Here is a 23,245-nt window from a genome sequence, read left to right as displayed (position 1 = left end):
TGTCGTTAAACCCGCCACCACCCGGCACAGCCAATTGATAAGGTTTGTCATGTAAAAAGAACATGCAAATTCCTTCCTAGTACAGCAAAACACAGGTGTGTTGGTTGGAGAGCCAAGCCACAACATTTAGATTATAGGCGACGTCATTGTATTCCAATGAGGGTCAGCCCACGTGGGGGACAGTTGCACTCAAAGGGTCAAAGGGCTCTGCTTTGGTGGGGAGCGCTGCAACAGGCGTGAAATGAATCCGGGACATGATGAGCGATTCATTATTGTCCATGTGCAAGCAATCCGATCAGCGTCAAGGGGCGGTTTAAATATGGGCTTTCTTCGGTCAATAAATCACTAAAGATTTCTCTATAAGATTTTACATTTCGCAGCGATGCGTTCGAGTATAGATCAAGCTTTGTAGCCTTAAAAATAGATCGATTCTCGTTCAATCGATCATTGTACCGTTAAAAATACGTCGATTCCCGTTCCACAATTCCTGATACGGGCAAATCCCACGCCGGATGACTCCATATATGGGCCTTCTACATTAACATAATTTATAATTAATTCCGTCGCAGATTCATTGTATCCTGTTACAGCGCGTCACTCAACACACGGAGGGGGGCTGGTGACGTGCTCGCCAAGTTTGGACTCGGCACTCACCACTGCAGATGATTTTGAAATGCAGTGTTCACTCTTTTCAAAGGTGATGGGGGGGGGGCACTTTCGCCAATAAAACAGAAGTCAGTGTATGAGGCCCACCACACATTTTAAACCATTGGGGTTGACAGCACGATTTGGGGGGGATGTTTTCACATTCGTGTAAAGTATTGTCGTGGGTCCGCACCAAAGGCCAATCGGGATCGCCAATGAAATGAAGAAGAATTGGAGTTACCTATAAGTTTATATCCAATACACATGATATATTTGTAGATGGGTGAGCCCATTGAGCGTGACCCGTTTTGGCTCCAGATGATTCAGAATGGATTGGCTCATCATGAATGTGACATCCCAATTCTCAGATTCCTCCACTGGCTCCCCAACCCTGCATATCAATTGCAAACCATGTTTTCAACATCCTCCACAGACTTACCCCTGTTTATCCCTCCCCTGCTCATCTCGCTCTACTAAACTTCCCCTATTACCCAGCGCTCCGACAACAAAAGGGCTTGTGTTTAAATTCCCAGTAAACCTGATTAGAGATCATTTCTATTTACGATTCGCCCCTGGCCATCGGCATAAACCTTTACACGTTCAAACACAAGCTCGAGTCCGTTCTTTGCCAATAGCTGCCTCTCATCGTTGTCGTTCGCTCTGTGTCATGGAAGTGTGTTTACCCTTGTCCCTCACTCCTTTTATGATGGGTAAAGGTGCATCTCTGCGATTGTTTGGGCACGCTGACGTTAGGCGGTTAGGGCTTCCATTTGCCAGAGATCTCGAGATAATCCCTCTGGAGGGTGTTTTTTGCCCCTGTTTTTTTGCCGAGCTGTAAGAAGAGGTGGGAGTCCCCACACTTTACCCCATCACACGCTATCCAAATTTTGAACACAAAGGGGACATGCGCAAATCCCATACAACATGCGAGAAAAGCAAACGCTAATTGAGGATATAAAGAAAACCGACACTTGGTGGCACGTCATTGTAAGTTAAGTGTGGAAAAAAACGACTTTTTACTGGTAACACAATGTTACCCCTTGGCGAACAAAGATATGAGTGCATTACTATGTGCTGAGTGTTTAAACAGGATTAACCGAGTGATATTTAATCTTGATACCATATTTAAAGTTTATAAGTGTGTGATCTCCAAGGAGGTAGTGATGTACTGTAGTATTTTTAGCCTTAACTAAGTGGTTAATAATAGAGCAGTCGGCAGGTGGCGAGAGTTTGCTATATACGAAGCTGGGAGCTGCCTCGCATTGGGAAATATAACACGACATAAAGACACCCACTTTCCAACCTAATACATTGTGGACTGTCATAGTCAAAACTATTATCTTTACATTAAGCACACACATAATGTTTTCCAAAGAGGTGAACACGGGTATAACTGTGCTTTAGGGAAAAAAGGTGCATGTCATTTGGGTATGCAAAAATACTTTTGTGTTTGTCCTGTGAAAGGCAACCTTACAATAAACGTATAATGCTTGTCTTTGTGCTGTACGCCTTTTGGCGTCCTCTGGTCTAACACCGTTTGAGACGAGGCTCAAAAGAAAGCTGTCTCTGGTGTGGACCAATCACTTTCAAGGACAATGCATATATTATCAGAGTATGTTTTTTGTTTGGATTCTGACCACAAGTATTGAGGTTAATGTAGACATGATTCCTTCTAAAAGATTCAGTTTGGTGTTTTAACATCTTAACACCTGTTTTGTTGCCAGAAAAAAGGGGAAAACCCTATTATCATATTTTGGTACTGGCAAAAGAGGTCCCTTGAACGTAGTTTCTAGTTTTGATATTGCATATACAGAGAGTAAGATACAAAGTACAAAAACTGAATACTATTTGAAGTAGCTTAATTATTCAGCGATAAAAAAAATCAAAATTACTGCCCAGCATTTACATTGATTTACTATTTTGATAAAATACTCATATTGTATCAGCAAAGAAGCACGCCAGTACATTATTCTAATGGTAAAATGGCAGGCCAGCATGATGCATATACAGTATACAAGATAATTACTCAATTGGATTGAAAAACCACGGTATTCAAAGCATCTAATGATTTAATTACTGTGCTGCATAATTAAAAGTAGCATTTTGCATGGAATTATATCAATATGTGCATTTACAGTCGACACTCTATTAGCAAAAATGAGGTATACATATTCGCCCACAGCATTTTGTTAAAAAGTAGAAACATCCGTATAAAGAGCTCTGATTTTTTTTCATGTTTTAAAGGATATCCATAATCTGAATGCTAAATTTCATTAATAATGCATTTCACACATGGTCATGCAAAATGGTTCAATTACACCAAATTGGTAAATATGATAATCGTTTTGATGTGGTTATCAAGAGGGTGGACACTGTGGAAAATGATTGCTCATGCTTTGGGGCATTAATTGTTTTGCTTGTTGGGGCTTCAGGAAATACAGTACCGTATAGACCAATCATTGATAAATGTGGCTTTTCTATTCAATTTTCGATGTTTAGCATTTTATTATATGAAGGAATTACAATTTGTCAAATACAAAAGCCTGGAGTAATAGATTTTAAATACTACCACATTGCAGAAGCGCTATATCCAATATATCATCCTTTAAGTACCCGATGTCTATGCAGTGTAAGAACTGGTCATGCAATTAAATAATAAAATAAAATTTACAAACAAGCCATAAGTCATAATTGACATCGTAAATATATTAGAAGTTGTCGAATATGGATTTGTACAGGGTTACATTACAACAGCGTATTTTACGAATGATACATTTCAGAATGAGTTGGCATAAAATGTGGGTCGTGCCCCTATGTTATAACAAAGATGAAATATACTTTACTGTATGTCAGTAAAAACCTCAAATCCCAAAATTTATACAATGCCTGCAACTGAAATTGTGGGGAAAAAATCAATAATTACGGCTTGGTTTATGTTTTCAGATTTAGGAAGGGTGCCCTTTGCAGGTTATACTGCTACTGATACACGAATGATGAGAATGCGCTGTGAATATATCAGGAATGTCTGGAGTAAAGACGCATCAAAGTAAATAAACAACAATTTGAATTATATATCTTTGATATGTAATCTCTCAGCACAAATTATGGATTTGCAGATGTGAAACCTGCAACATATCGTATAAGATATATGCAAGTGATAACTAAGCTTACCTTTGCAAAAAGCTGCAGGAGTGGTCAAATCATTATTTTTTAAAGTCGCTTTGTAATATATTCCACGTTTTTTTTAGAACAAACGCAACCACTGACAGCTTTAAGTAAATAATTCGTTGAATGTACTCATACTGTAGGTGCCAAGTGATGAAGCAGGCTGGTAAGAAGTAAATGTGTTCACTTAAATATTTCTCTTTCCACTTTGCTTTTGGTCGAGGTTAGACAAAACTCTGCATACAATCCCATGTTATTTAATAAGCAATAAATGGATACAATAAAGTAAACATGAAACAATGCATCCGTGTATTTTTACTTTGGTGGAGGGTGGGTGTGAGAGAGGGAATGGGACAATCATGTTTTAAATGCAAATCTATTCAGTACAATTCATGTCTTCATATGCCAGTACTGTACTGTAGTGAAGCAGCACATCTTTACGTTTTGGATAAATACTTCGGGAATGTTACAAGGTGGTAAGATGATTGAGAAAAGTTGCCTACCGCATACATCTGCAAAATACCCATTCAACTAACTTTGGTATCACCAAACTATGGCTGGTTTGGCTGCAAAACGATTTATGAATAAAAGTATGACATGTTATGTCAACAAGATGCAGAAAGATGAGATGGAAGCTGCTTCGGACGAATAAAACATTATTTAATTACAGTTTTTTTTTTAATCAGTGGTTGCGTAAAATGCAAGCGACATTTTCGTTTGAAATTCCCATAACAGCACCGTGAAGTAAAACAGCTGAATGCTTAACGTCACTGGTGATTGAATTAACATGGATGTTGAAAATGTACAGGGGTCTAGGTGTTACGGTGACTTAAATGTTTGCGCTGCTTGTTGTGTGCCTTGAATAAATAACTTATTGAATTACCAGGGGCGGCAAAAAAATAATTTTGCGGAGCCAAACACAAGTGGGAGGCACCACGATTCAAAAAAGTCAGTCTAAACTTAAACCGCGAGAGGACGGCAGAATCCCAAACATCTTAAGCCAAAAAAACTGTGTTCAAAATACAGAACTTGCATGCCTTCCACGGCGCCTTTTATCCTGCAGTACTCGAGACGGCTCGACGAGTAACAACGCAAATAGATCAGCCTGCGTGTTGTAATATTTCTCATTCAACCGCGCCACCGAGAGACGTCCAGCGTGCTGATGATAACCACCACGCCCGGACCGCTGAAACAAGACACGCGCGGTGGGGCTGACGAGGCCCTTTCATTTCCCAGGCTACGCAAAAAAGTGACACTCGCAAAGTGCGGACGCATGCGACCCGCAGTGGAGCCTCTCGCCATAGGGCGGGACGCGCACTCAGCACCCACACACACACACACCCCCACACAAACCCCCCCACACACACACACCCCACACACACACACTCCCCACACACACACCCCCACACAAACCCCCCCACACACACACCCAAACACACACCCCCACACACACACCCCCCCCACACACACCCCCCCCCCACACCCCCCCTCACACACACCCCCCCCCACACACACCCCCCCCACACACACACCCCACACACACACACACCCCACACACACACACCCCCCACACACACACACCCCACACACACACACCCCCCACACACACACACCCCACACACACCCCACACACACCCCACACACACACACACCCCACACACACACACCCCCCACACACACACACCCCACACACACACACCCCACACACACACACCCCCCACACACACACCCCCCACACACACACACCCCACACACACACACCCCCCACACACCCCACACACCCCACACACACACACCCCACACACACACCCCCCCCACACACACACCCCCCACACACACACCCCCCACACACCCCACACACACACACCCCACACACACACCCCCCCCACACACACACCCCCCACACACACACACCCCACACACACACACCACACACACACCCCCCACACACACACACACCCCACACACACCCCCCCCACACACACCCCCCCCACACACACACCCCCCACACACACACCCCACACACACCCCCCACACACACACCCCCCACACACACACCCCACACACACACACACCCCACACACACACACCCCACACACCCCCCACACACCCCACACACACACCCCCCCCACACACACCCCCCCCACACACACACCCCCCACACACACACACCCCACACACACACACCCCACACACACCCCACACACACACACCCCACACACACCCCACACACACACACACACACCCCCCACACACACCCCCCCCACACACACCCCCCCCACACACACACCCCCCACACACACACCCCCCACACACACACCCCACACACACACACACCCTTGGGCTCCTCAGCTCTCTCCCTGCCGCGTTGTGCACCCCCAGCCAGTGGGTCAGTGTGTGTGTGTGGGTCAGTGTGTATGTGTGGGTCAGTGTGTGTGTGGGTCAGTGTGTATGTGTGGGTCAGTGTGTGTGTGTGGGTCAGTGTGTGTGTGGGTCAGTGTGTGTGTGGGTCAGTGTGTGTGTGTGGGTCAGTGTGTGTGTGGGTCAGTGTGTGTGTGGGTCAGTGTGTGTGTGTGGGTCAGTGTGTATGTGTGGGTCAGTGTGTGTGTGGGTCAGTGTGTATGTGTGGGTCAGTGTGTGTGTGTGGGTCAGTGTGTGTGTGTGGGTCAGTGTGTGTGTGGGTCAGTGTGTGTGTGTGGGTCAGTGTGTGTGTGTGGGTCAGTGTGTGTGTGTGGGTCAGTGTGTGTGTGTGGGTCAGTGTGTATGTGTGGGTCAGTGTGTATGTGTGGGTCAGTGTGTGTGTGTGGGTCAGTGTGTGTGTGTGTGGGTCAGTGTGTATGTGTGGGTCAGTGTGTGTGTGTGGGTCAGTGTGTGTGTGTGGGTCAGTGTGTGTGTGTGTACGTGGCCACACCGGCTATCCCATCTCAGCCTAACTCAACCTTATCGCATCCCATCGCAAGTCATCCTGAACTCATCGCCACACCGTCTCGTCCCATCCCCGTCACAACCTCGTGGGTGCGTGGATCAGTGCGTGCGTGCGTGCGACCACACTGGATTACCCTTCCTAACCCATCCCACTCCATCCCAAATCCATCCTGACCTATGCCGAACCCACCCTGCACCATCTGAGCCCCATCTCACTCACAACCCCGCTTTCGCGAGCCACTGCGTGGGGCCACACACTGGCTTTATCCGTGCAATCACACCAGATCCTCCTGACCCATCCCAAAACAACAACAACAACAAAAACTCATCCCGTCCACATGCGTGATCACCACCGCAAAAAGACGCTGCCGTCCCCATCACGACGATCGCCCACGTCCTGCGCCCCTACGTTCGCACCGGCTGACTCGTCCCTAAGATCATCCGAACCCATCGCGTTCTCATCCCGACCCTGTCTCAAACTCATCCCCCCCCACACCACCACCACCACCCACCCACCCACCCCGATCTTCATCCCACCGCGACCCCAACCCCGTGTGTCTGAGTCGGTGTGTGTCGTGCGTGCGCCGGGCAGCGCTGCAAGGCGAGGGAGCGAGGAGGAGGAGGGACGAGAGAGGAGGAGGAGGGAGGAGGAGGAGGAGAGTTCCCGCGTCCTCTCGGAGAGGGCAGCGAGCGCGATCATGGCTTCTGCGACGAGCAACAACGGGGATCTGGGACTCGAGATTAAGACGCGTTCCGTGGAGCAGACGCTTGTCCCGTTGGTGGCACAGGTACAGACCCGGAGGAAGAGTAGAGAGACAGAGAAAGAGAGACAGAGAGAGAGAGAGGGAGATAGACACCACCCGTCAGAATCTACCTCTACAGTCGACATTACAGTGCGTGTGTGAGTGACTGTTGTGTGTGTGTGTGCCCCGCTCGACCATCCCGTGCTCGGGCGAGTTCACCTGCCTCTCTCGTGTGTGTGTGTGAGAGAGAGTCATTGTATAAGTGTACATGTCACTGTGTGTGTGTGTGTGTTAGCGAGAGTCATTGTAAGTGTACATGTTACTATGTGTGTGAGAGAGTCATTGTAAGTGTACATGTCACTATGTGTGAGAGAGTCATTGTATAAGTGTACATGTCACTGTGTGTGTGTTAGCGAGAGTAATTGTAAGTGTACATGTCACTATGTGTGTGAGAGAGTCATTGTAAGTGTACATGTCACTATGTGTGTGAGAGAGTCATTGTAAGTGTACATGTCACTATGTGTGTGAGAGTCATTGTAAGTGTACATGTCACTGTGTGTGTGAGAGTCATTGTAAGTGTACATGTCACTATGTGTGTGAGAGAGTCATTGTAAGTGTACATGTCACTATGTGTGAGAGAGTCATTGTATAAGTGTACATGTCACTGTGTGTGTGTTAGCGAGAATAATTGTAAGTGTACATGTCACTATGTGTGTGAGAGAGTCATTGTAAGTGTACATGTCACTATGTGTGTGAGAGAGTCATTGTAAGTGTACATGTCACTATGTGTGTGAGCGTCATTGTAAGTGTACATGTCACTGTGTGTGTGAGAGTCATTGTAAGTGTACATGTCACTATGTGTGAGAGAGTCATTGTATAAGTGTGCATGTCACTGTGTGTGTGTTAGCGAGAGTCATTGTAAGTGTACATGTCACTATGTGTGTGAGAGAGTCATTGTAAGTGTACATGTCACTATGTGTGTGAGAGTCATTGTAAGTGTACATGTCACTGTGTGTGTGAGAGAGTCATTGTAAGTGTACATGTCACTAAGTGTGAGAGAGTCATTGTAAGTGTACATGTCACTGTGTGTGTGAGAGAGTCATTGTAAGTGTACATGTCACTAAGTGTGAGAGAGTCATTGTAAGTGTACATGTCACTGTGTGTGTGAGAGAGTCATTGTAAGTGTACATGTCACTAAGTGTGAGAGAGTCATTGTAAGTGTACATGTCACTGTGTGTGTGTTAGCGAGAGTCATTGTAAGTGTGCATGTCACTGTGAGAGAGCCATTGTAATTGTACATGTCACTGTGTGTGTGAGAGAGTCATTGTAAGTGTACATGTCACTAAGTGTGAGAGAGTCATTGTAAGTGTACATGTCACTATGTGTGTGAGAGTTATTGTAAGTGTACATGTCACTATGTGTGTGTGTTAGCGAGAGTCATTGTAAGTGTGCATGTCACTATGTGAGAGAGCCATTGTAAGTGTACATGTCACTGTGTGAGAGAGTCATTGTAAGTGTACATGTCACTGTGTGTGTGAGAGAGTCATTGTAAGTGTACACGTCACTATGTGTGTGTGTTAGCGAGAGTCATTGTAAGTGTGCATGTCACTGTGTGAGAGAGTCATTGTAAGTGTACATGTCACTGTGTGTGTGAGAGAGTCATTGTAAGTGTACATGTCACTATGTGTGTGTGAGAGAGTCATTGTAAGTGTACATGTCACTGTGTGTGAGAGAGTCATTGTAAGTTTACATGTCACTGTGCGTGTGAGAGAGTCATTGTAAGTGTACATGTCACTGTGTGTGAGAGTCATTGTAAGTGTACATTTCACTATGTGTGAGAGAGTCATTGTAAGTGTATATGTCACTATGTGTGTGAGAGTCATTGTAAGTGTACATGTCACTGTGTGTGAGAGAGTCATTGTAAGTGTACATGTCACTATGTGTGTGAGAGAGTCATTGTAAGTGTACATGTCACTATGTGTGAGAGAGTCATTGTAAGTGTACATGTCACTATGTGTGTGTGAGAGAGTCATTGTAAGTGTACATGTCACTGTGTGTGAGAGAGTCATTGTAAGTGTACATGTCACTGTGCGTGTGAGAGAGTCATTGTAAGTGTACATGTCACTGTGTGTGAGAGTCATTGTAAGTGTACATGTCACTATGTGTGAGAGAGTCATTGTAAGTGTATATGTCACTATGTGTGTGAGAGTCATTGTAAGTGTACATGTCACTGTGTGTGAGAGAGTCATTGTAAGTGTACATGTCACTATGTGTGTGAGACAGTCATTGTAAGTGTACATGTCACTATGTGTGAGAGAGTCATTGTAAGTGTACATGTCACTGTGTGTGTGAGAGAGTCATTGTAAGTGTACATGTCACTATGTGTGAGAGAGTCATTGTAAGTGTACATGTCACTGTGTGTGTGAGAGAGTCATTGTAAGTGTACATGTCACTGTGTGTGTCATTGTTAGTGTACATGTCACTATGTGTGTGAGAGAGTCATTGTAAGTGCACATGTCACTATGTGAGAGAGAGTCATTGTAAGTGTACATGTCACTGTGTGTGAGAGAGTCATTGTAAGTGTACATGTCACTATGTGTGAGAGAGTCATTGTAAGTGTACATGTCACTATGTGTGAGAGAGTCATTGTAAGTGTACATGTCACTATGTGTGAGAGAGTCATTGTAAGTGTACATGTCACTATGTGTGAGAGAGTCATTGTAAGTGTACATGTCACTGTGTGTGTGAGAGAGTCATTGTAAGTGTACATGTCACTATGTGTGAGATAGTCATTGTAAGTGTACATGTCACTATGTGTGAGAGAGTAATTGTAAGTGTACATGTCACTATGTGTGAGAGAGTCATTGTAAGTGTACATGTCCCTATGTGTGTGAGAGTCATTGTAAGTGTACATGTCCCTATGTGTGTGAGAGTCATTGTAAGTGTACATGTCACTATGTGTGTGAGAGAGTCATTGTAAGTGCACATGTCACTATGTGAGAGAGAGTCATTGTAAGTGTACATGTCACTATGTGTGAGAGAGTCATTGTAAGTGTACATGTCACTATGTGTGAGAGAGTCATTGTAAGTGTACATGTCACTATGTGTGAGAGAGTCATTGTAAGTGTACATGTCACTATGTGAGAGAGAGTCATTGTAAGTGCACATGTCACTATGTGAGAGAGAGTCATTGTAAGTGTACATGTCACTGTGTGAGAGAGTCATTGTAAGTGTACATGTCACTATGTGTGAGAGAGTCATTGTAAGTGTACATGTCACTGTGTGTGAGAGAGTCATTGTAAGTGTACATGTCACTGTGTGAGAGAGAGAGTCATTGTAAGTGTACATGTCACTATGTGTGAGAGAGTCATTGTAAGTGTACATGTCACTATGTGTGAGAGAGTAATTGTAAGTGTACATGTCACTATGTGTGTGAGAGTCATTGTAAGTGTACATGTCACTGTGTGTGTGTGTGAGAGAGTCATTGTAAGTGTACATGTCACTATGTGAGAGAGTCATTGTAAGTGTACATGTCACTATGTGTGAGAGAGTCATTGTAAGTGTACATGTCACTATGTGTGTGAGAGTCATTGTAAGTGTACATGTCCCTATGTGTGTGAGAGTCATTGTAAGTGTACATGTCACTGTGTGTGTGAGAGAGTCATTGTAAGTGTACATGTCACTATGTGTGAGAGAGTCATTGTAAGTGTACATGTCACTATGTGTGAGATAATCATTGTAAGTGTACATGTCACTGTGTGTGTGAGAGAGTCATTGTAAGTGTACATGTCACTGTGTGTGTGAGAGAGTCATTGTAAGTGTACATGTCACTATGTGTGAGAGAGTCATTGTAAGTGTACATGTCACTGTGTGAGAGAGTCATTGTTAGTGTACATGTCACTATGTGTGTGAGAGTCATTGTAAGTGTACATGTCACTATGTGTGAGAGAGTCATTGTAAGTGTACATGTCACGGCGTGTGTGAGAGAGTCATTGTAAGTGTACATGTCACTAAGTGTGAGAGAGTCATTGTAAGTGTACATGTCACTGTGTGTGTGAGAGAGTCATTGTAAGTGTACATGTCACGGCGTGTGTGAGAGAGTCATTGTAAGTGTACATGTCACGGCGTGTGTGTGAGAGAGTCATTGTAAGTGTACATGTCACGGCGTGTGTGAGAGAGTCATTGTAAGTGTACATGTCACGGCGTGTGTGTGTCATTCCAAGCATGGCATATTTGTTTGTGTCGTACTTAGTGTCAATACTATTGAATGCGTGTGTAGGTGTATGTCAACGCGTGTGTAGGTGTATGTGGCTGTTGCAGTAACTCATACAACAAAGATATTTGTCTTAGTTGTATGGTTTACTACCAAGCCGTGTTCCGGCTTGTTCAACTGTTTCCCGTGTGTGTGTGTCGTTATTCCTGTTCATCTCACCCTGCGTGTGTGTGTGTGATTATCAATGTATATTCGTCACCATGTGTGTCATGAGTGTGTTTATCACCCAGTGTGTAATTCTAACTGCATCTTCGTGTCGTTGGAGGTGCATTTGCCAGCGAATTCGTGTGTGTTATTTTGAGTGACGTGTCACTCTGTGTGTCATTGTGTTTTAACTCATCATCCCATGAGTGCAGCTGTGAATGTACGTGTGTGTGTGTATGTTGTGCACTTCTTCTACTGCAATATCTTTGTCCTTATTGTATATACTGTATATTATGTTACGTGTGTTGTCTTTAGTTAAGTTTAACCACGTGAGAACTCAGGAAACCGGGATGAGTCGCATTTAATGTGTGACCCGGGGGCAATAATCTGCCAGTAGGGGGCGATGATTGCCGTGAATAATCACACTCGAGTGATTGTCTTCTACACATCACGGTGTGTGTGCGCGTTACTTTTTAAATGTATTAACTGTCATTGTAGGTGCGTGTTATTGTAAGTGCATTGTCTCTCGATCGTCTGATTTTAAGTGTTACTATTCTGCACATGTCATGTTACCTGTGTGTGTGTGTAAGTGTATTAGGTGTGTATGTCATTGCATCTCTATAGGCAATTGCCCCCAGTGTGTTAATGCTACACGGTGGAGGGGGGGGGGGTCTTTTGCCGTTCTCCGTGTAAGCTCATAAAGAACTCCCCCCCCCCCCGCGTCGACAGTGTGCGTTGACTGCTGCCCAGGGCAGTGTTTAAGCAGTGCATTTACTTGCGTCTTGTTTCTCATTGCACGAATGATTGTCGCCACCACAAACCGTGCACCCTCTGTGCACGTGTGCCCTCTGTACTCTCTCTGCAGCTGAGCAGGCCCACAAACGACGGGCATTGTCTCCCGTGGGGGTTATCACCCTGCGTGTACACAAAGGTGCTGGTGTGTGTGTGTGTGTGGAGTTCAACGGTGTCGTTTCTAGAATGCTGTAGAAGGCGCTGATATGAACATTGCAAAGTAATACATATTCTTAGTTCTTTCGGTAAAGTGACGTTGAAGGGAAACAACAAAATAATAAAATATATGTTATATATATTTATATGTTTCCCTTCAACGTGACTTTACCGAAAGAACTAAGAATATGAATTACTGCAGTCACGAAAGCTTTAAATCAAAATTGCAAAGTAAGTTATGTTATGCACTTCTGCGTGTACTGGTGCTTGTTGTCGACGATTGTACATGGGGCCGTCCATAAATGACGTCACGCACCTAGGGGGGGGGAGGGGGTCAGACATTTGTGACGGTGTGTGACGATGGGGGGGGGGGTGAGAAATGTGACGTCACATCAAAATGCGCAACTTTTAATAAATATAGACATGTTCTACTGAATAAAATAGACTTTTTAATAAATGTTTTCTCCTACAACATCAGAGTGCAGCGCCACATTCAATACGCACTACAATGGCAATAGTTTAAAGCGATTTTAAGCATGTTTTATTTTGGGGGGGGGGCAGAGCTTTGTGACGTCATATTTGAGGGGGGTCTGACTTTTTGTGACGCCGTGTGACGAGGGGGGGGGGTCAAAATCGTCCAAAATCGCGTGACGTCATTTATGGACGGCCCCCATATAGATGTAGGAAACAGTGATTAGCGTGCACAGATGTAAAACACATTCCTGCGGACGGAGCTGGTAGGAACGTTGGGTTGCTCGGTCAATGGCCAGGGTCAACGGCGGCACCACGTGGTGTATTCCACAAAGATGCCTGACTGTAAGGGCGGGCACAATCCGGCGTGAGTAGGTTAAACGTTGAGTTTTATAAGGGCACCACGGGGTGACTAGTTCCTCCCCACCCAGCCCCACCCCTCCCACTCCCCACCCAGCCCCACCCTCCCCACCCAGCCCCTCCCCACCCAGCCCCACCCAGCCCCACCCTCCCCACCCAGCCCCTCCCTACCCTCCCCTCTCCACCCAGCCCCACCCCTCCCACGTGGACAGACATCCACAGACATACACAATTAATCCCCTGCCTCCTGTGAATTAATCCCGGTTGGGCTTGCAGTCCACTACGTTTCCTACCAGTATGAACCCCTGTCACCTGGGTCCGACTCCCGGCCACTGCTAACATTAGTGGCGAGTGATAATAATCCGAACCCGTCCTGGGTTCCAACCCTCTTTACCACGCACTGTCCAGCGTGGTGAAGTATGGTCAAACCCCGTGAATGACGAGGTGCGGGGGGAAAGCCTTATCAAACAGTGACATTCGGTTGTAAACTACTCCGGTATTCTGTTACAAAATACATGTACAGTCTGTACGTGCATAACCAACGTGGTCGATAGAATGCGTTGTTTGGGAAACCATATGTGTACAGTGAGGGAAAAAAGTATTTGATCGCCTGCTGAATTTGTACGTTTGCCCACTGACAAAGAAATGATCAGTCTATAATTTTAATGGTAGGTTTATTTGAACAGTGAGAGATAGAATAACAACAACAACAAAATCCAGAAAAACGCATGTCAAAAATGTGTTGAATTGATTTGCATTTTATTGAGGGAAATAAGTATTTAACCCCTCTGCAAAACATGACTTAGTACTTGGTGGCAAAACCCTTGTTGGCAATCACAGAGGTCAGACGTTTCTTGTAGTTGGCCAACAGGTTTGCACACATCTCAGGAGGTGTGTGCATTTTACCGAATGGATGTGCTTCACATAATGTTTTTTCAGGTTTGTTGAATTCTCGTCTCTCATCTTTTTGTTGTATTTACCTCCGTGATTTGTTCTTGACACCTGATGAAGATCGCTTGCGTTGTGATCGAAACGTCGTGATTGTTTTTTGTTTTAATATAATTTTATTGTATTTCTACATACGTGACTTTACCGAAAAAAAACAATGAGTAACTTTATGCAGTCACAAAAGCTTTGATACTTTATTATCTCAGGAGGGATTTTGTCCCACTCCTCTTTGCAGATCTTCTCCAAGTCATTAAGGTTTCGAGGCTGACGTTTGGCAACTCGAACCTTCAGCTCCCTCAGATTTTCTATGGGATTAAGGTCTGGAGACTGGCTAGGCCACTTCAGGACCTTAATGTGCTTCTTCTTGAGCCACTCCTTTGTTGCCTTGGCCGTGTGTTTTGGGTCATTGTCATGCTGGAATACCCATCCACGACCCATTTTCAATGCCATGGCTGAGGGAAGGAGGTTCTCACCCAAGATTTGACGGTACATGGCCCCGTCCATCGTCCCTTTGATGCGGTGAAGTTGTCCTGTCCCCTTAGCAGAAAAACACCCCCAAAGCATAATGTTTCCACCTCCATGTTTGACGGTGGGGATGTTGTTCTTGGGGTCATAGGCAGCATTCCTCCTCCTCCAAACACGGCGAGTTGAGTTGATGCCAAAGAGCTCCATTTTGGTCTCATCTGACCACACACTTTCACCCAATTGTCCTCTGAATCATTCAGATGTTCATTGGCGAACTTCAGACGGGCATGCATATGTGCTTTCTTGAGCAGGGGGACCTTGCGGGCGCTGCAGGATTTCAGTCCTGCACGGCGTAGTGTGTTACCAATTGTTTTCTTGGTGACTATGGTCCCAACTGTCTTGAGAGCATTGACAAGATCCTCCCATGTAGTTCTGGGCTGATTCCTCACCGTTCTCGTGATCATTGCAACTCCATGAAGTGAGATCTTGCATGGAGCCCCAGGCCGAGAGAGATTGAAAGTTCTTTTGTGTTTCTTCCATTTGCGAATAATCGCACCAACTGTTGTCACCTTCTCACCAAGCTGCTTGGCAATGATCTTGTAGCCCATTCCAGCCTTGTGTAGGTCTACAATCTTGTCCCTGACATCCTTGGAGAGCTCTTTGGTCTTGGCCATGGTGGAGAGTTTGATATCTGATTTATTGCTTCTGTGGACAGGTGTCTTTTTTACAGGTAACAAGCTGAGATTAGGAGCACTCCCTTTAAGAGTGTGCTCCTAATCTCAGCTCGTTACCTGTATAAAAGACACCTGGGAGCCAGAAATCTTTCTGATTGAGAGGGGGTCAAATACTTATTTCCCTCATTAAAATGCAAATCAATTTATAACATTTTTTACATACGTTTTTCTGGATTTTTGTTGTTGTTATTCTGTCTCTCACTGTTCAAATAAACCTACCATTAAAATTATAGACTGATCATTTCTTTGTCAGTGGGCAAACGTACAAAATCAGCAGGGGATCAAATATTTTTTTCCCTCACTGTATGTGCACTCAGTAAACATGCAACGTGGTGGGCATGTGTTTGGAACCGTTGGACCAACGTTAGCCAAACGTTGGTCCAACGTTCCATGTTTACTGGGTGGCCGCATGGAGCTAACTGAACACGTGAAATTCCATCTGCACGTTTTCACTCATCTGCAGTTTGCAGACAAAGTGTATATTTGGAAAAAAAGAAAAGAAAACTGGCTATTGCACACTTCAAGACACATTTCACGCGATGGTTTCGTCATCAGGTACAGCGGCCTGCACATTTTGTGGTGTTTGTGTGTTGAAAAACAAATCACGTAATTCACTTTAAAAGTGTCCAGAAACAGCAGTGCCATTTTGCAATCTTGTCTTCAGTTGATGAGTTGTTGCGTAACATTCAGTTTGTTGTTGTTGTTGATGGTGGTGATATTTGTCATGTCAGGCGTAGCATTGCTTTAACAGCTTAAACACTGCAGTATTTTTAGTTTTATACAATGCTAAATATTTTACTACTTTATTGTTGTGTAACATTCAGTTTGTTGTTGTTGTTGATGGTGGTGATATTTGTCATGTCAAGCGTAGCATTGCTTTAACGGCTTAAACACTGCAGTATTTTTAGTTTTATGCAATGCTAAATATTTTACTACTTTATTGCATTTATAACTTGAAGGCATTCATTACAATACATGAGCTTTGGAATTACCATAGTGTCGTTGTAATTAATGGTGAACTATTGCAGTCAGCATGCACGCTGGTTGATAGATTGCCAAGTTATGGTTGTTTAACTTACAAACGCAGATCATAACTCCTTGTATTAAACGCGTAATTTACTTGCCATTTAATTTCCGAATAGGATGCCCCATAAAGAACGTTATTGAGGTGCAGTTTTGTTCTTGATAGGCATATACGAAACACCATACAGTATCTACAATGTAATGAAATCAATTTTAATAATGGTAATGTTGGTAATGTTTACGTTTTCTAAAAAAAACATTTAACTCAGTAAAAAATATAATGTATACAGGTTTCCCAGCTCTCACAAACTAAGGCCTCAAATACAAATGATTATGAATAATAAAAGTCGCATTGAGATTACACGACGTACCAAATACATATTAAAACGGGAATCAGATAAGGTGACGTGCTTTCGTCAAAGTTAATCACAGCAACATTAGAAGGTGTGTTCTGCAAATTGGATTGGAGAAGCAAATGCATATACGTTCACGGAGAAAACATTAACAATCTTATACTTGCTGATGACACAGTCATAATAGCGTCCAGCAAATTTTAGAAGAACCTCATCGAGAGGGAGGGCTGAAAATTTGGGCTATGGATAAATATAATCAAGACAAAGGTGATGTACAAGTTCACTAAACAATTGGAGACATCTGTTAGAGGGACACCATTGGCATATATACTGTATTAGAATATGTATATCTAGGACAGCTGTTAAAAAGTTGACTGGAATCTAAATAATGAAGGAAATAGGCAGATGAGACCAGGTTGGAGTGATTTTGGGAAGCTGAACTTGAAAATCAAAAGCAACATACCAATGTTCTGAAAGAAGTAAGTGTATATTCAAAACGTACTTCCTGCTATGCCCCCCCCCTCTGTCTTTCATCAAGCCAGCTCTCTCGGCCAAGGCGTGCCCTCCCGGGCAGAGGCACTATCCAAGTCCCGTTGTCTCATCGCCACCCTTATTATTGCGAAGGAAACACTTCCGAGGACAAAAGCACATTATAAAGCATTGCGTAATCCAGATGGATGATTTTTTTTTATATAGATGTTTATAAAATGCTGAGCCTTTGTAGACTATAAAAAGGCATTTGACTCATTGGAAATGGATGGAGTCATCCAAGCTGTGACATCCCTGATACATGTATTGTCTATGAGAAGCCAGTTTATTTAAAAAAAATCCTTTTATGCTCCTCCACATCCATTCTATAGATGCCCTTTTTAAAAAAAAGGTTATTTGCATGTCCTGGATAGCTGTAAACTCTAGTAGATGTTCTGTCTCATTCGTCTTCTGATGCCAAAATGACCAATTATCCTCGCATCTTTGCTCTTGCCTACCTTTGCATTGGAATCTTCGATTATGACGAAGCGCATTTTCCCCTCATTTCGACGTTGGTTAATTTCATTCACACATTTCATCTACACCTTCATGGCTTGTTATTGGGGGGGTGGGGGGGGTAACGTGAACTGGCTCAAGAGCGTCAGTGTTAGCTGGGCACATTTACTCGAAGTTCTCTTCATTAAAAAAAACCTTATGCTTGACTCCCAGAGAGACTAAGATTCCCCCTGACCGTAATTACTGTCATCTTTTCCGCTATGATAGAAAAGTTTGCCGGTATTATGTGTGGAGTTCTCTCCTAACGCTTTCAGCTTGACTTTTGATTTGCCAGATTGCATGTAGCAATGTTCTAATCCAAATGATAGCCTGTTGATACGCAGTCATTTTTCGTTACCCCCCTGCCCCTTCACCTTCCCAGCCAACACCATGGCTGGTGGATGGTGGATCCATGGTTGCTGAAGACTGGGGACGGCCATTGATGCTTGTGGGCCATGTGGGTTGTTTGACCATACTTCACCACAATGGTCAGTACTGGTTTATGCAGCAGCCATATACGATATAAAAAACTGTAAGCGTATTCATGATGAATTTGTGTCAACGTAAACTAATCATCAAATGGATTCTGGAAGCTATGAGTCGCTGCATCTTTGCAGGGCTGGCATTTAAAATTCCTGGGGCATTAGCATGTGGAGTATGAATATGTATAACAGGCAAATACAGTACCTTGAATTCCTGTGTGCTCTCTGTGGCAACGTTGAGGTATGATGATTGTAACAAAAGAAGTATTTTATAAAGATGGAACAATCTTTGTTTTGTACTTGTTTTTTTTTAGTCGTAAAATACTTTCATATAATTAGTTTAGAATAATACTTTGCGAAATATATAGCAGCTGCATATAGCTACATTTGACGTTTTTGTATTAGTAAGTTGTCAGGGAATGATTAAGGATTGTATGAGCAGAAAGTAAAATGGGACTGAGAGCAGTGGTGTTAGCTATCTGTGTCAACCACATCCACAATGATTTTATCTTAGCGATACCATTCTGGTGCCACAGGCCGGGGTAAACGCACCCTCTTCCTACTCATCCTATTAAATTGGGAAGGGTGGCTTGTAGGTGCTGGAATGCCATTGCAGTGGCTAAGCCTACATAACCCCTACCAATGTGCTTGGGGACTGCTGGACACTTTAAATTCCAGCTCGTGAATGGATTTAAAAACTGACGTTTAGAAAAGGGCTGATGCACAGAATACTAATGAGGTATTCTGTGCATCAGCCAAAAGCATAAGAAAAGAATTGAAGTTTTCTCTTTTGTGGGAGCCCATAAAAAAACACCCATTACTTCAAACACCCTTTGCAGTCAAACAAAAAAAAACTGATTTATTAATGTTTTTGCCTTTTATATACTTGCACTCTTGCAGAAATGTATAAATACTTGCAGCAATGTATAAGTCCCTATAAATCGTGAAGCCTGATTTTCATAGACCACCGAGAAGTGTGTTTGACATCTTGAGCTGGAAACCAGAAGCCGAGAAATATTACCGTAGTGCTTGCTGTGGATCTCTGACTGCCAAGGTATGCGGCGTCCTGCTGCGTTGGCTCCATGCAAGCTTTCATTTTTCTTCTGCAGAGTTGGTCGTGGTGGTATTTGCCTTGCCTGGGAAAAACCGGGAAGCACTAGGCATGTGGCCAAAATTCACAAGGCTTGACTGTAATGTCGACCACTGGGTGCGTGAAACAACATTTGTCGGGAGAAAATGTATTATCGATTGTCAACATTACAGTTCATCGGCGCACTGCACCACTTCAGCTGTTCTCTGTATCCCATGCGACTTCAAAATTAAATAGCCGGATTGTTTTTGTTGTAAATAGTGCCAGTCCATAAATGGACACGCTGGATCTTATGCTGGTGAAGCAGACAATACTTACAATGCCCAACATGTGTGATTTGATAATGGATTCTCAATTGTTGAGTGAAAGCTCAACATTGTATAACATGCCGTTAAAAATGCAGAATAATGTAAGTTGTGTTTTCAGAACACCAGTGGTTGGGTTGTGCATGTGAGTGATTAATCATCTCCAGCTACTGTGATGCCATGACCCATCTTTCTTCTCTCTCTGAGCTGATCTCATTAGATTACTTAATCTTCTTGGTGGACATCCTTTAAGTAAGGCATATTCCCTCCTTTGGTTGCCATCCATCACAAGACTCAACTATTGGCTTTCAGTGATGTGTTCTGCTCAAGTACACTTTTCTTATTTCAACAGGTTGTCTCTAATTAGCATTTATGCTCTGATCCATGCATTTCTCATTCTGTCTCTCAGTAGTATTCCCAGCTTGCATCTCTCCATGCATATTTGTGTTTTTTTCAGCCTTGTTCCATGCTACTTGTCAGAGTCCATGTTTCTGACCTATTTGTAATTTAGATACTACATTATGCAGTGACTGTGATCTCCTTTCTTCAGTATGTTTAATAGCATACAAAGGCATATTCATATGTTACTTTTAATGACCAAGCCAGGTCGCTTCTGAAAAATAAGTCAATACCTCAGTGGGCTATGCCTGGCAGGATGGGGATGATTTAGTATTTGTATGTGTTTGGGTGATTTGTTTACATTTCTTGTATTTTGCAATACTATCTTGTTTTTGTACTGTTTGTTGTTGTAACGTTCCTACCCACCTTTACTGGACATCTGTAAAAAATTAGCTTTATAGCTCATTAGATTCGGCCAATATAAATAAATATTCTGATTGTGATAAGCTTAATTTTAAATGTGCACTGTAACCTGCTTTTTGTTACCTTTATTTCATTTAGATCCTAGTTCACCTTCATTAATTTCCCTACATATACATACATGTACTCTGTTGTGTTTTATGTTAATGCATTTATTTCCCAAATCCAATTTTCAAAAAATAAGATTTTAGTGTTGCTATGAATAGTCTTGTGAGAGCATATCTCCTTGCTTGATTCCTCATTTGAGTTGTGTTTTATACTTTCAAGTAACCACAAGACAGTTGATCCACCTTTAGAAACGGTTTTTATAATTTATATATATTCTTATTTAGACTCGTGAGAGCTCCATTCCATCAAAAGCCTTTTCATAGCCTACAAAAACAAAAGAAAAGTATATTCTTAGTTTTTTCGGTAAAGTCACGTTGAAGAGAAACAACAAAATAACAAAATATATATAAAACAATAAAAAATTCTCACGACGTTTCGACCATAACTCAAACGGTCATCATCAGGTGTGTCGGTTTGCATAAATTTATTTTGAAAACGGCATATTTATTTATATATATAAAAATAACGTTTGCGTCACGCGCAACGATGGCAGTTTGCCAGGACTAGTCCATCTATTTTTTGAAAAGAGGAGGGGGGAGACGAAATTTGTTTTTATGTAAGCTGTCTGAAAGGCACTGTAAGCGTGAACAATCAATCAAGAACTGAAATGATTTATCAAATCTTTCCAATGATTGCTAAGATAGAATCCATCTTCTCGGTTGAAATTGTCTCTGTGTTTGTATATGTGGATAGCCTCATGAACGAATCTCTCATGGAAGCCAGATGGCTTACAAAGAACCTCCGTCTTGGAAAAGTCAATGGCATGTGAGCCTACTGAATTAGAACAATGATCTGCTACGGCCGAGGTGTTGGTCCTACCGTGTTTAAGGTCTGCTTTATGTTCACGAATGCGGTCCGAGATATGGCGTTTGGTTTCTCCAATGTAACTACTACCACAGAGGCAACTTAGTTTGTAGACACCAGGGTATTGTATGTCCGGAATCACATCTTTTACAGACGGAACCAGATCACGGATTTTATGTAATGTGTTGAATCCGTGATCTGGTTCCGTCTGTAAAAGATGTGATTCCGGACATACAATACCCTGGTGTCTACAAACTAAGTTGCCTCTGTGGTAGTAGTTACATTGGAGAAACCAAACGCCATATCTCGGACCGCATTCGTGAACATAAAGCAGACCTTAAACACGGTAGGACCAACACCTCGGCCGTAGCAGATCATTGTTCTAATTCAGTAGGCTCACATGCCATTGACTTTTCCAAGACGGAGGTTCTTTGTAAGCCATCTGGCTTCCATGAGAGATTCGTTCATGAGGCTATCCACATATACAAACACAGAGACAATTTCAACCGAGAAGATGGATTCTATCTTAGCAATCATTGGAAAGATTTGATAAATCATTTCAGTTCTTGATTGATTGTTCACGCTTACAGTGCCTTTCAGACAGCTTACATAAAAACAAATTTCGTCTCCCCCCTCCTCTTTTCAAAAAATAGATGGACTAGTCCTGGCAAACTGCCATCGTTGCGCGTGACGCAAACGTTATTTTTATATATATAAATAAATATGCCGTTTTCAAAATAAATTTATGCAAACCGACACACCTGATGATGACCGTTTGAGTTATGGTCGAAACGTCGTGAGAATTTTTTTATTGTTTTATATATATTTTGTTATTTTGTTGTTTCTCTTCAACGTGACTTTACCGAAAAAACTAAGAATATGAATTACTGCAGTCACGAAAGCTTTAAATCAAAAAGAAAAGTATTTGATATTCATGTTTCACAGAATACAATTGATAGTATATATGGTTAATGGCGCAAGACCCTTTTATAAAACATGCTTGCTTTTGTACTTGCCTCACCTCTGAATTGGACATTATTCTGTTACTAATCGTCCCTGTGAATATTCCATATACGTGGGATTAGAGACTATTCGGTCTACAATTCTTCAAATCAATTTTTGTTATAAATTTTGAACAGAACAACGATTGAGTCATCATTCAACGATTGAGGTATTTAATTTACGTGCAAAGTTTGCTAAAATAAGTCTAAGTATTTGTTGTGATATCCAGCAGCTTGTTCCACTTATTTTATGATATTCCATGTGGTCCAGGATCTTTTTTTCTTTTTACATACTATGATGAGCAGTGGTCATCTCATCATGTGTGACATATGGAACAATCTCCTCATCTGAAATTTGTTTTGATTCCTGAGATAGTGATTTGCTTTTTCCATAAAGGCTTGTATAGAATTCCTCC

General features: G+C 42.9%; 1 protein-coding gene across 2 annotated transcripts in view; it reads left to right on the top strand.

Moving 5' to 3' along the window:
- The first annotated feature begins 7,286 nt into the window (after positions 1-7,286).
- CTNNAL1 (catenin alpha like 1) overlaps positions 7,287-23,245 on the top strand; it is a 111,736-nt gene continuing 95,777 nt past the window's right edge. Inside the window, exon 1 of one of the 2 annotated variants that reach the window (XM_032946074.2) lies at positions 7,287-7,523. In XM_032946074.2, the coding sequence (XP_032801965.1) occupies positions 7,434-7,523 (90 nt within the window). In that variant the 5' untranslated portion in view covers positions 7,287-7,433. The remainder of the gene's footprint in view (positions 7,524-23,245) is intronic. The other variant, XM_032946075.2, reaches the window with a different exon arrangement.

This window comes from Petromyzon marinus, chromosome 4, assembly GCF_048934315.1.
Source record: "Petromyzon marinus isolate PM22_M1 ecotype Great Lakes invasive population chromosome 4, UKy_Petmar_22M1.pri1.0, whole genome shotgun sequence".
Classification (NCBI taxonomy): Eukaryota; Metazoa; Chordata; class Hyperoartia; order Petromyzontiformes; family Petromyzontidae; genus Petromyzon; species Petromyzon marinus.
Note: the sequence above shows the minus strand (reverse complement) of the source record. Positions and strands in the feature narration are given on the sequence as shown.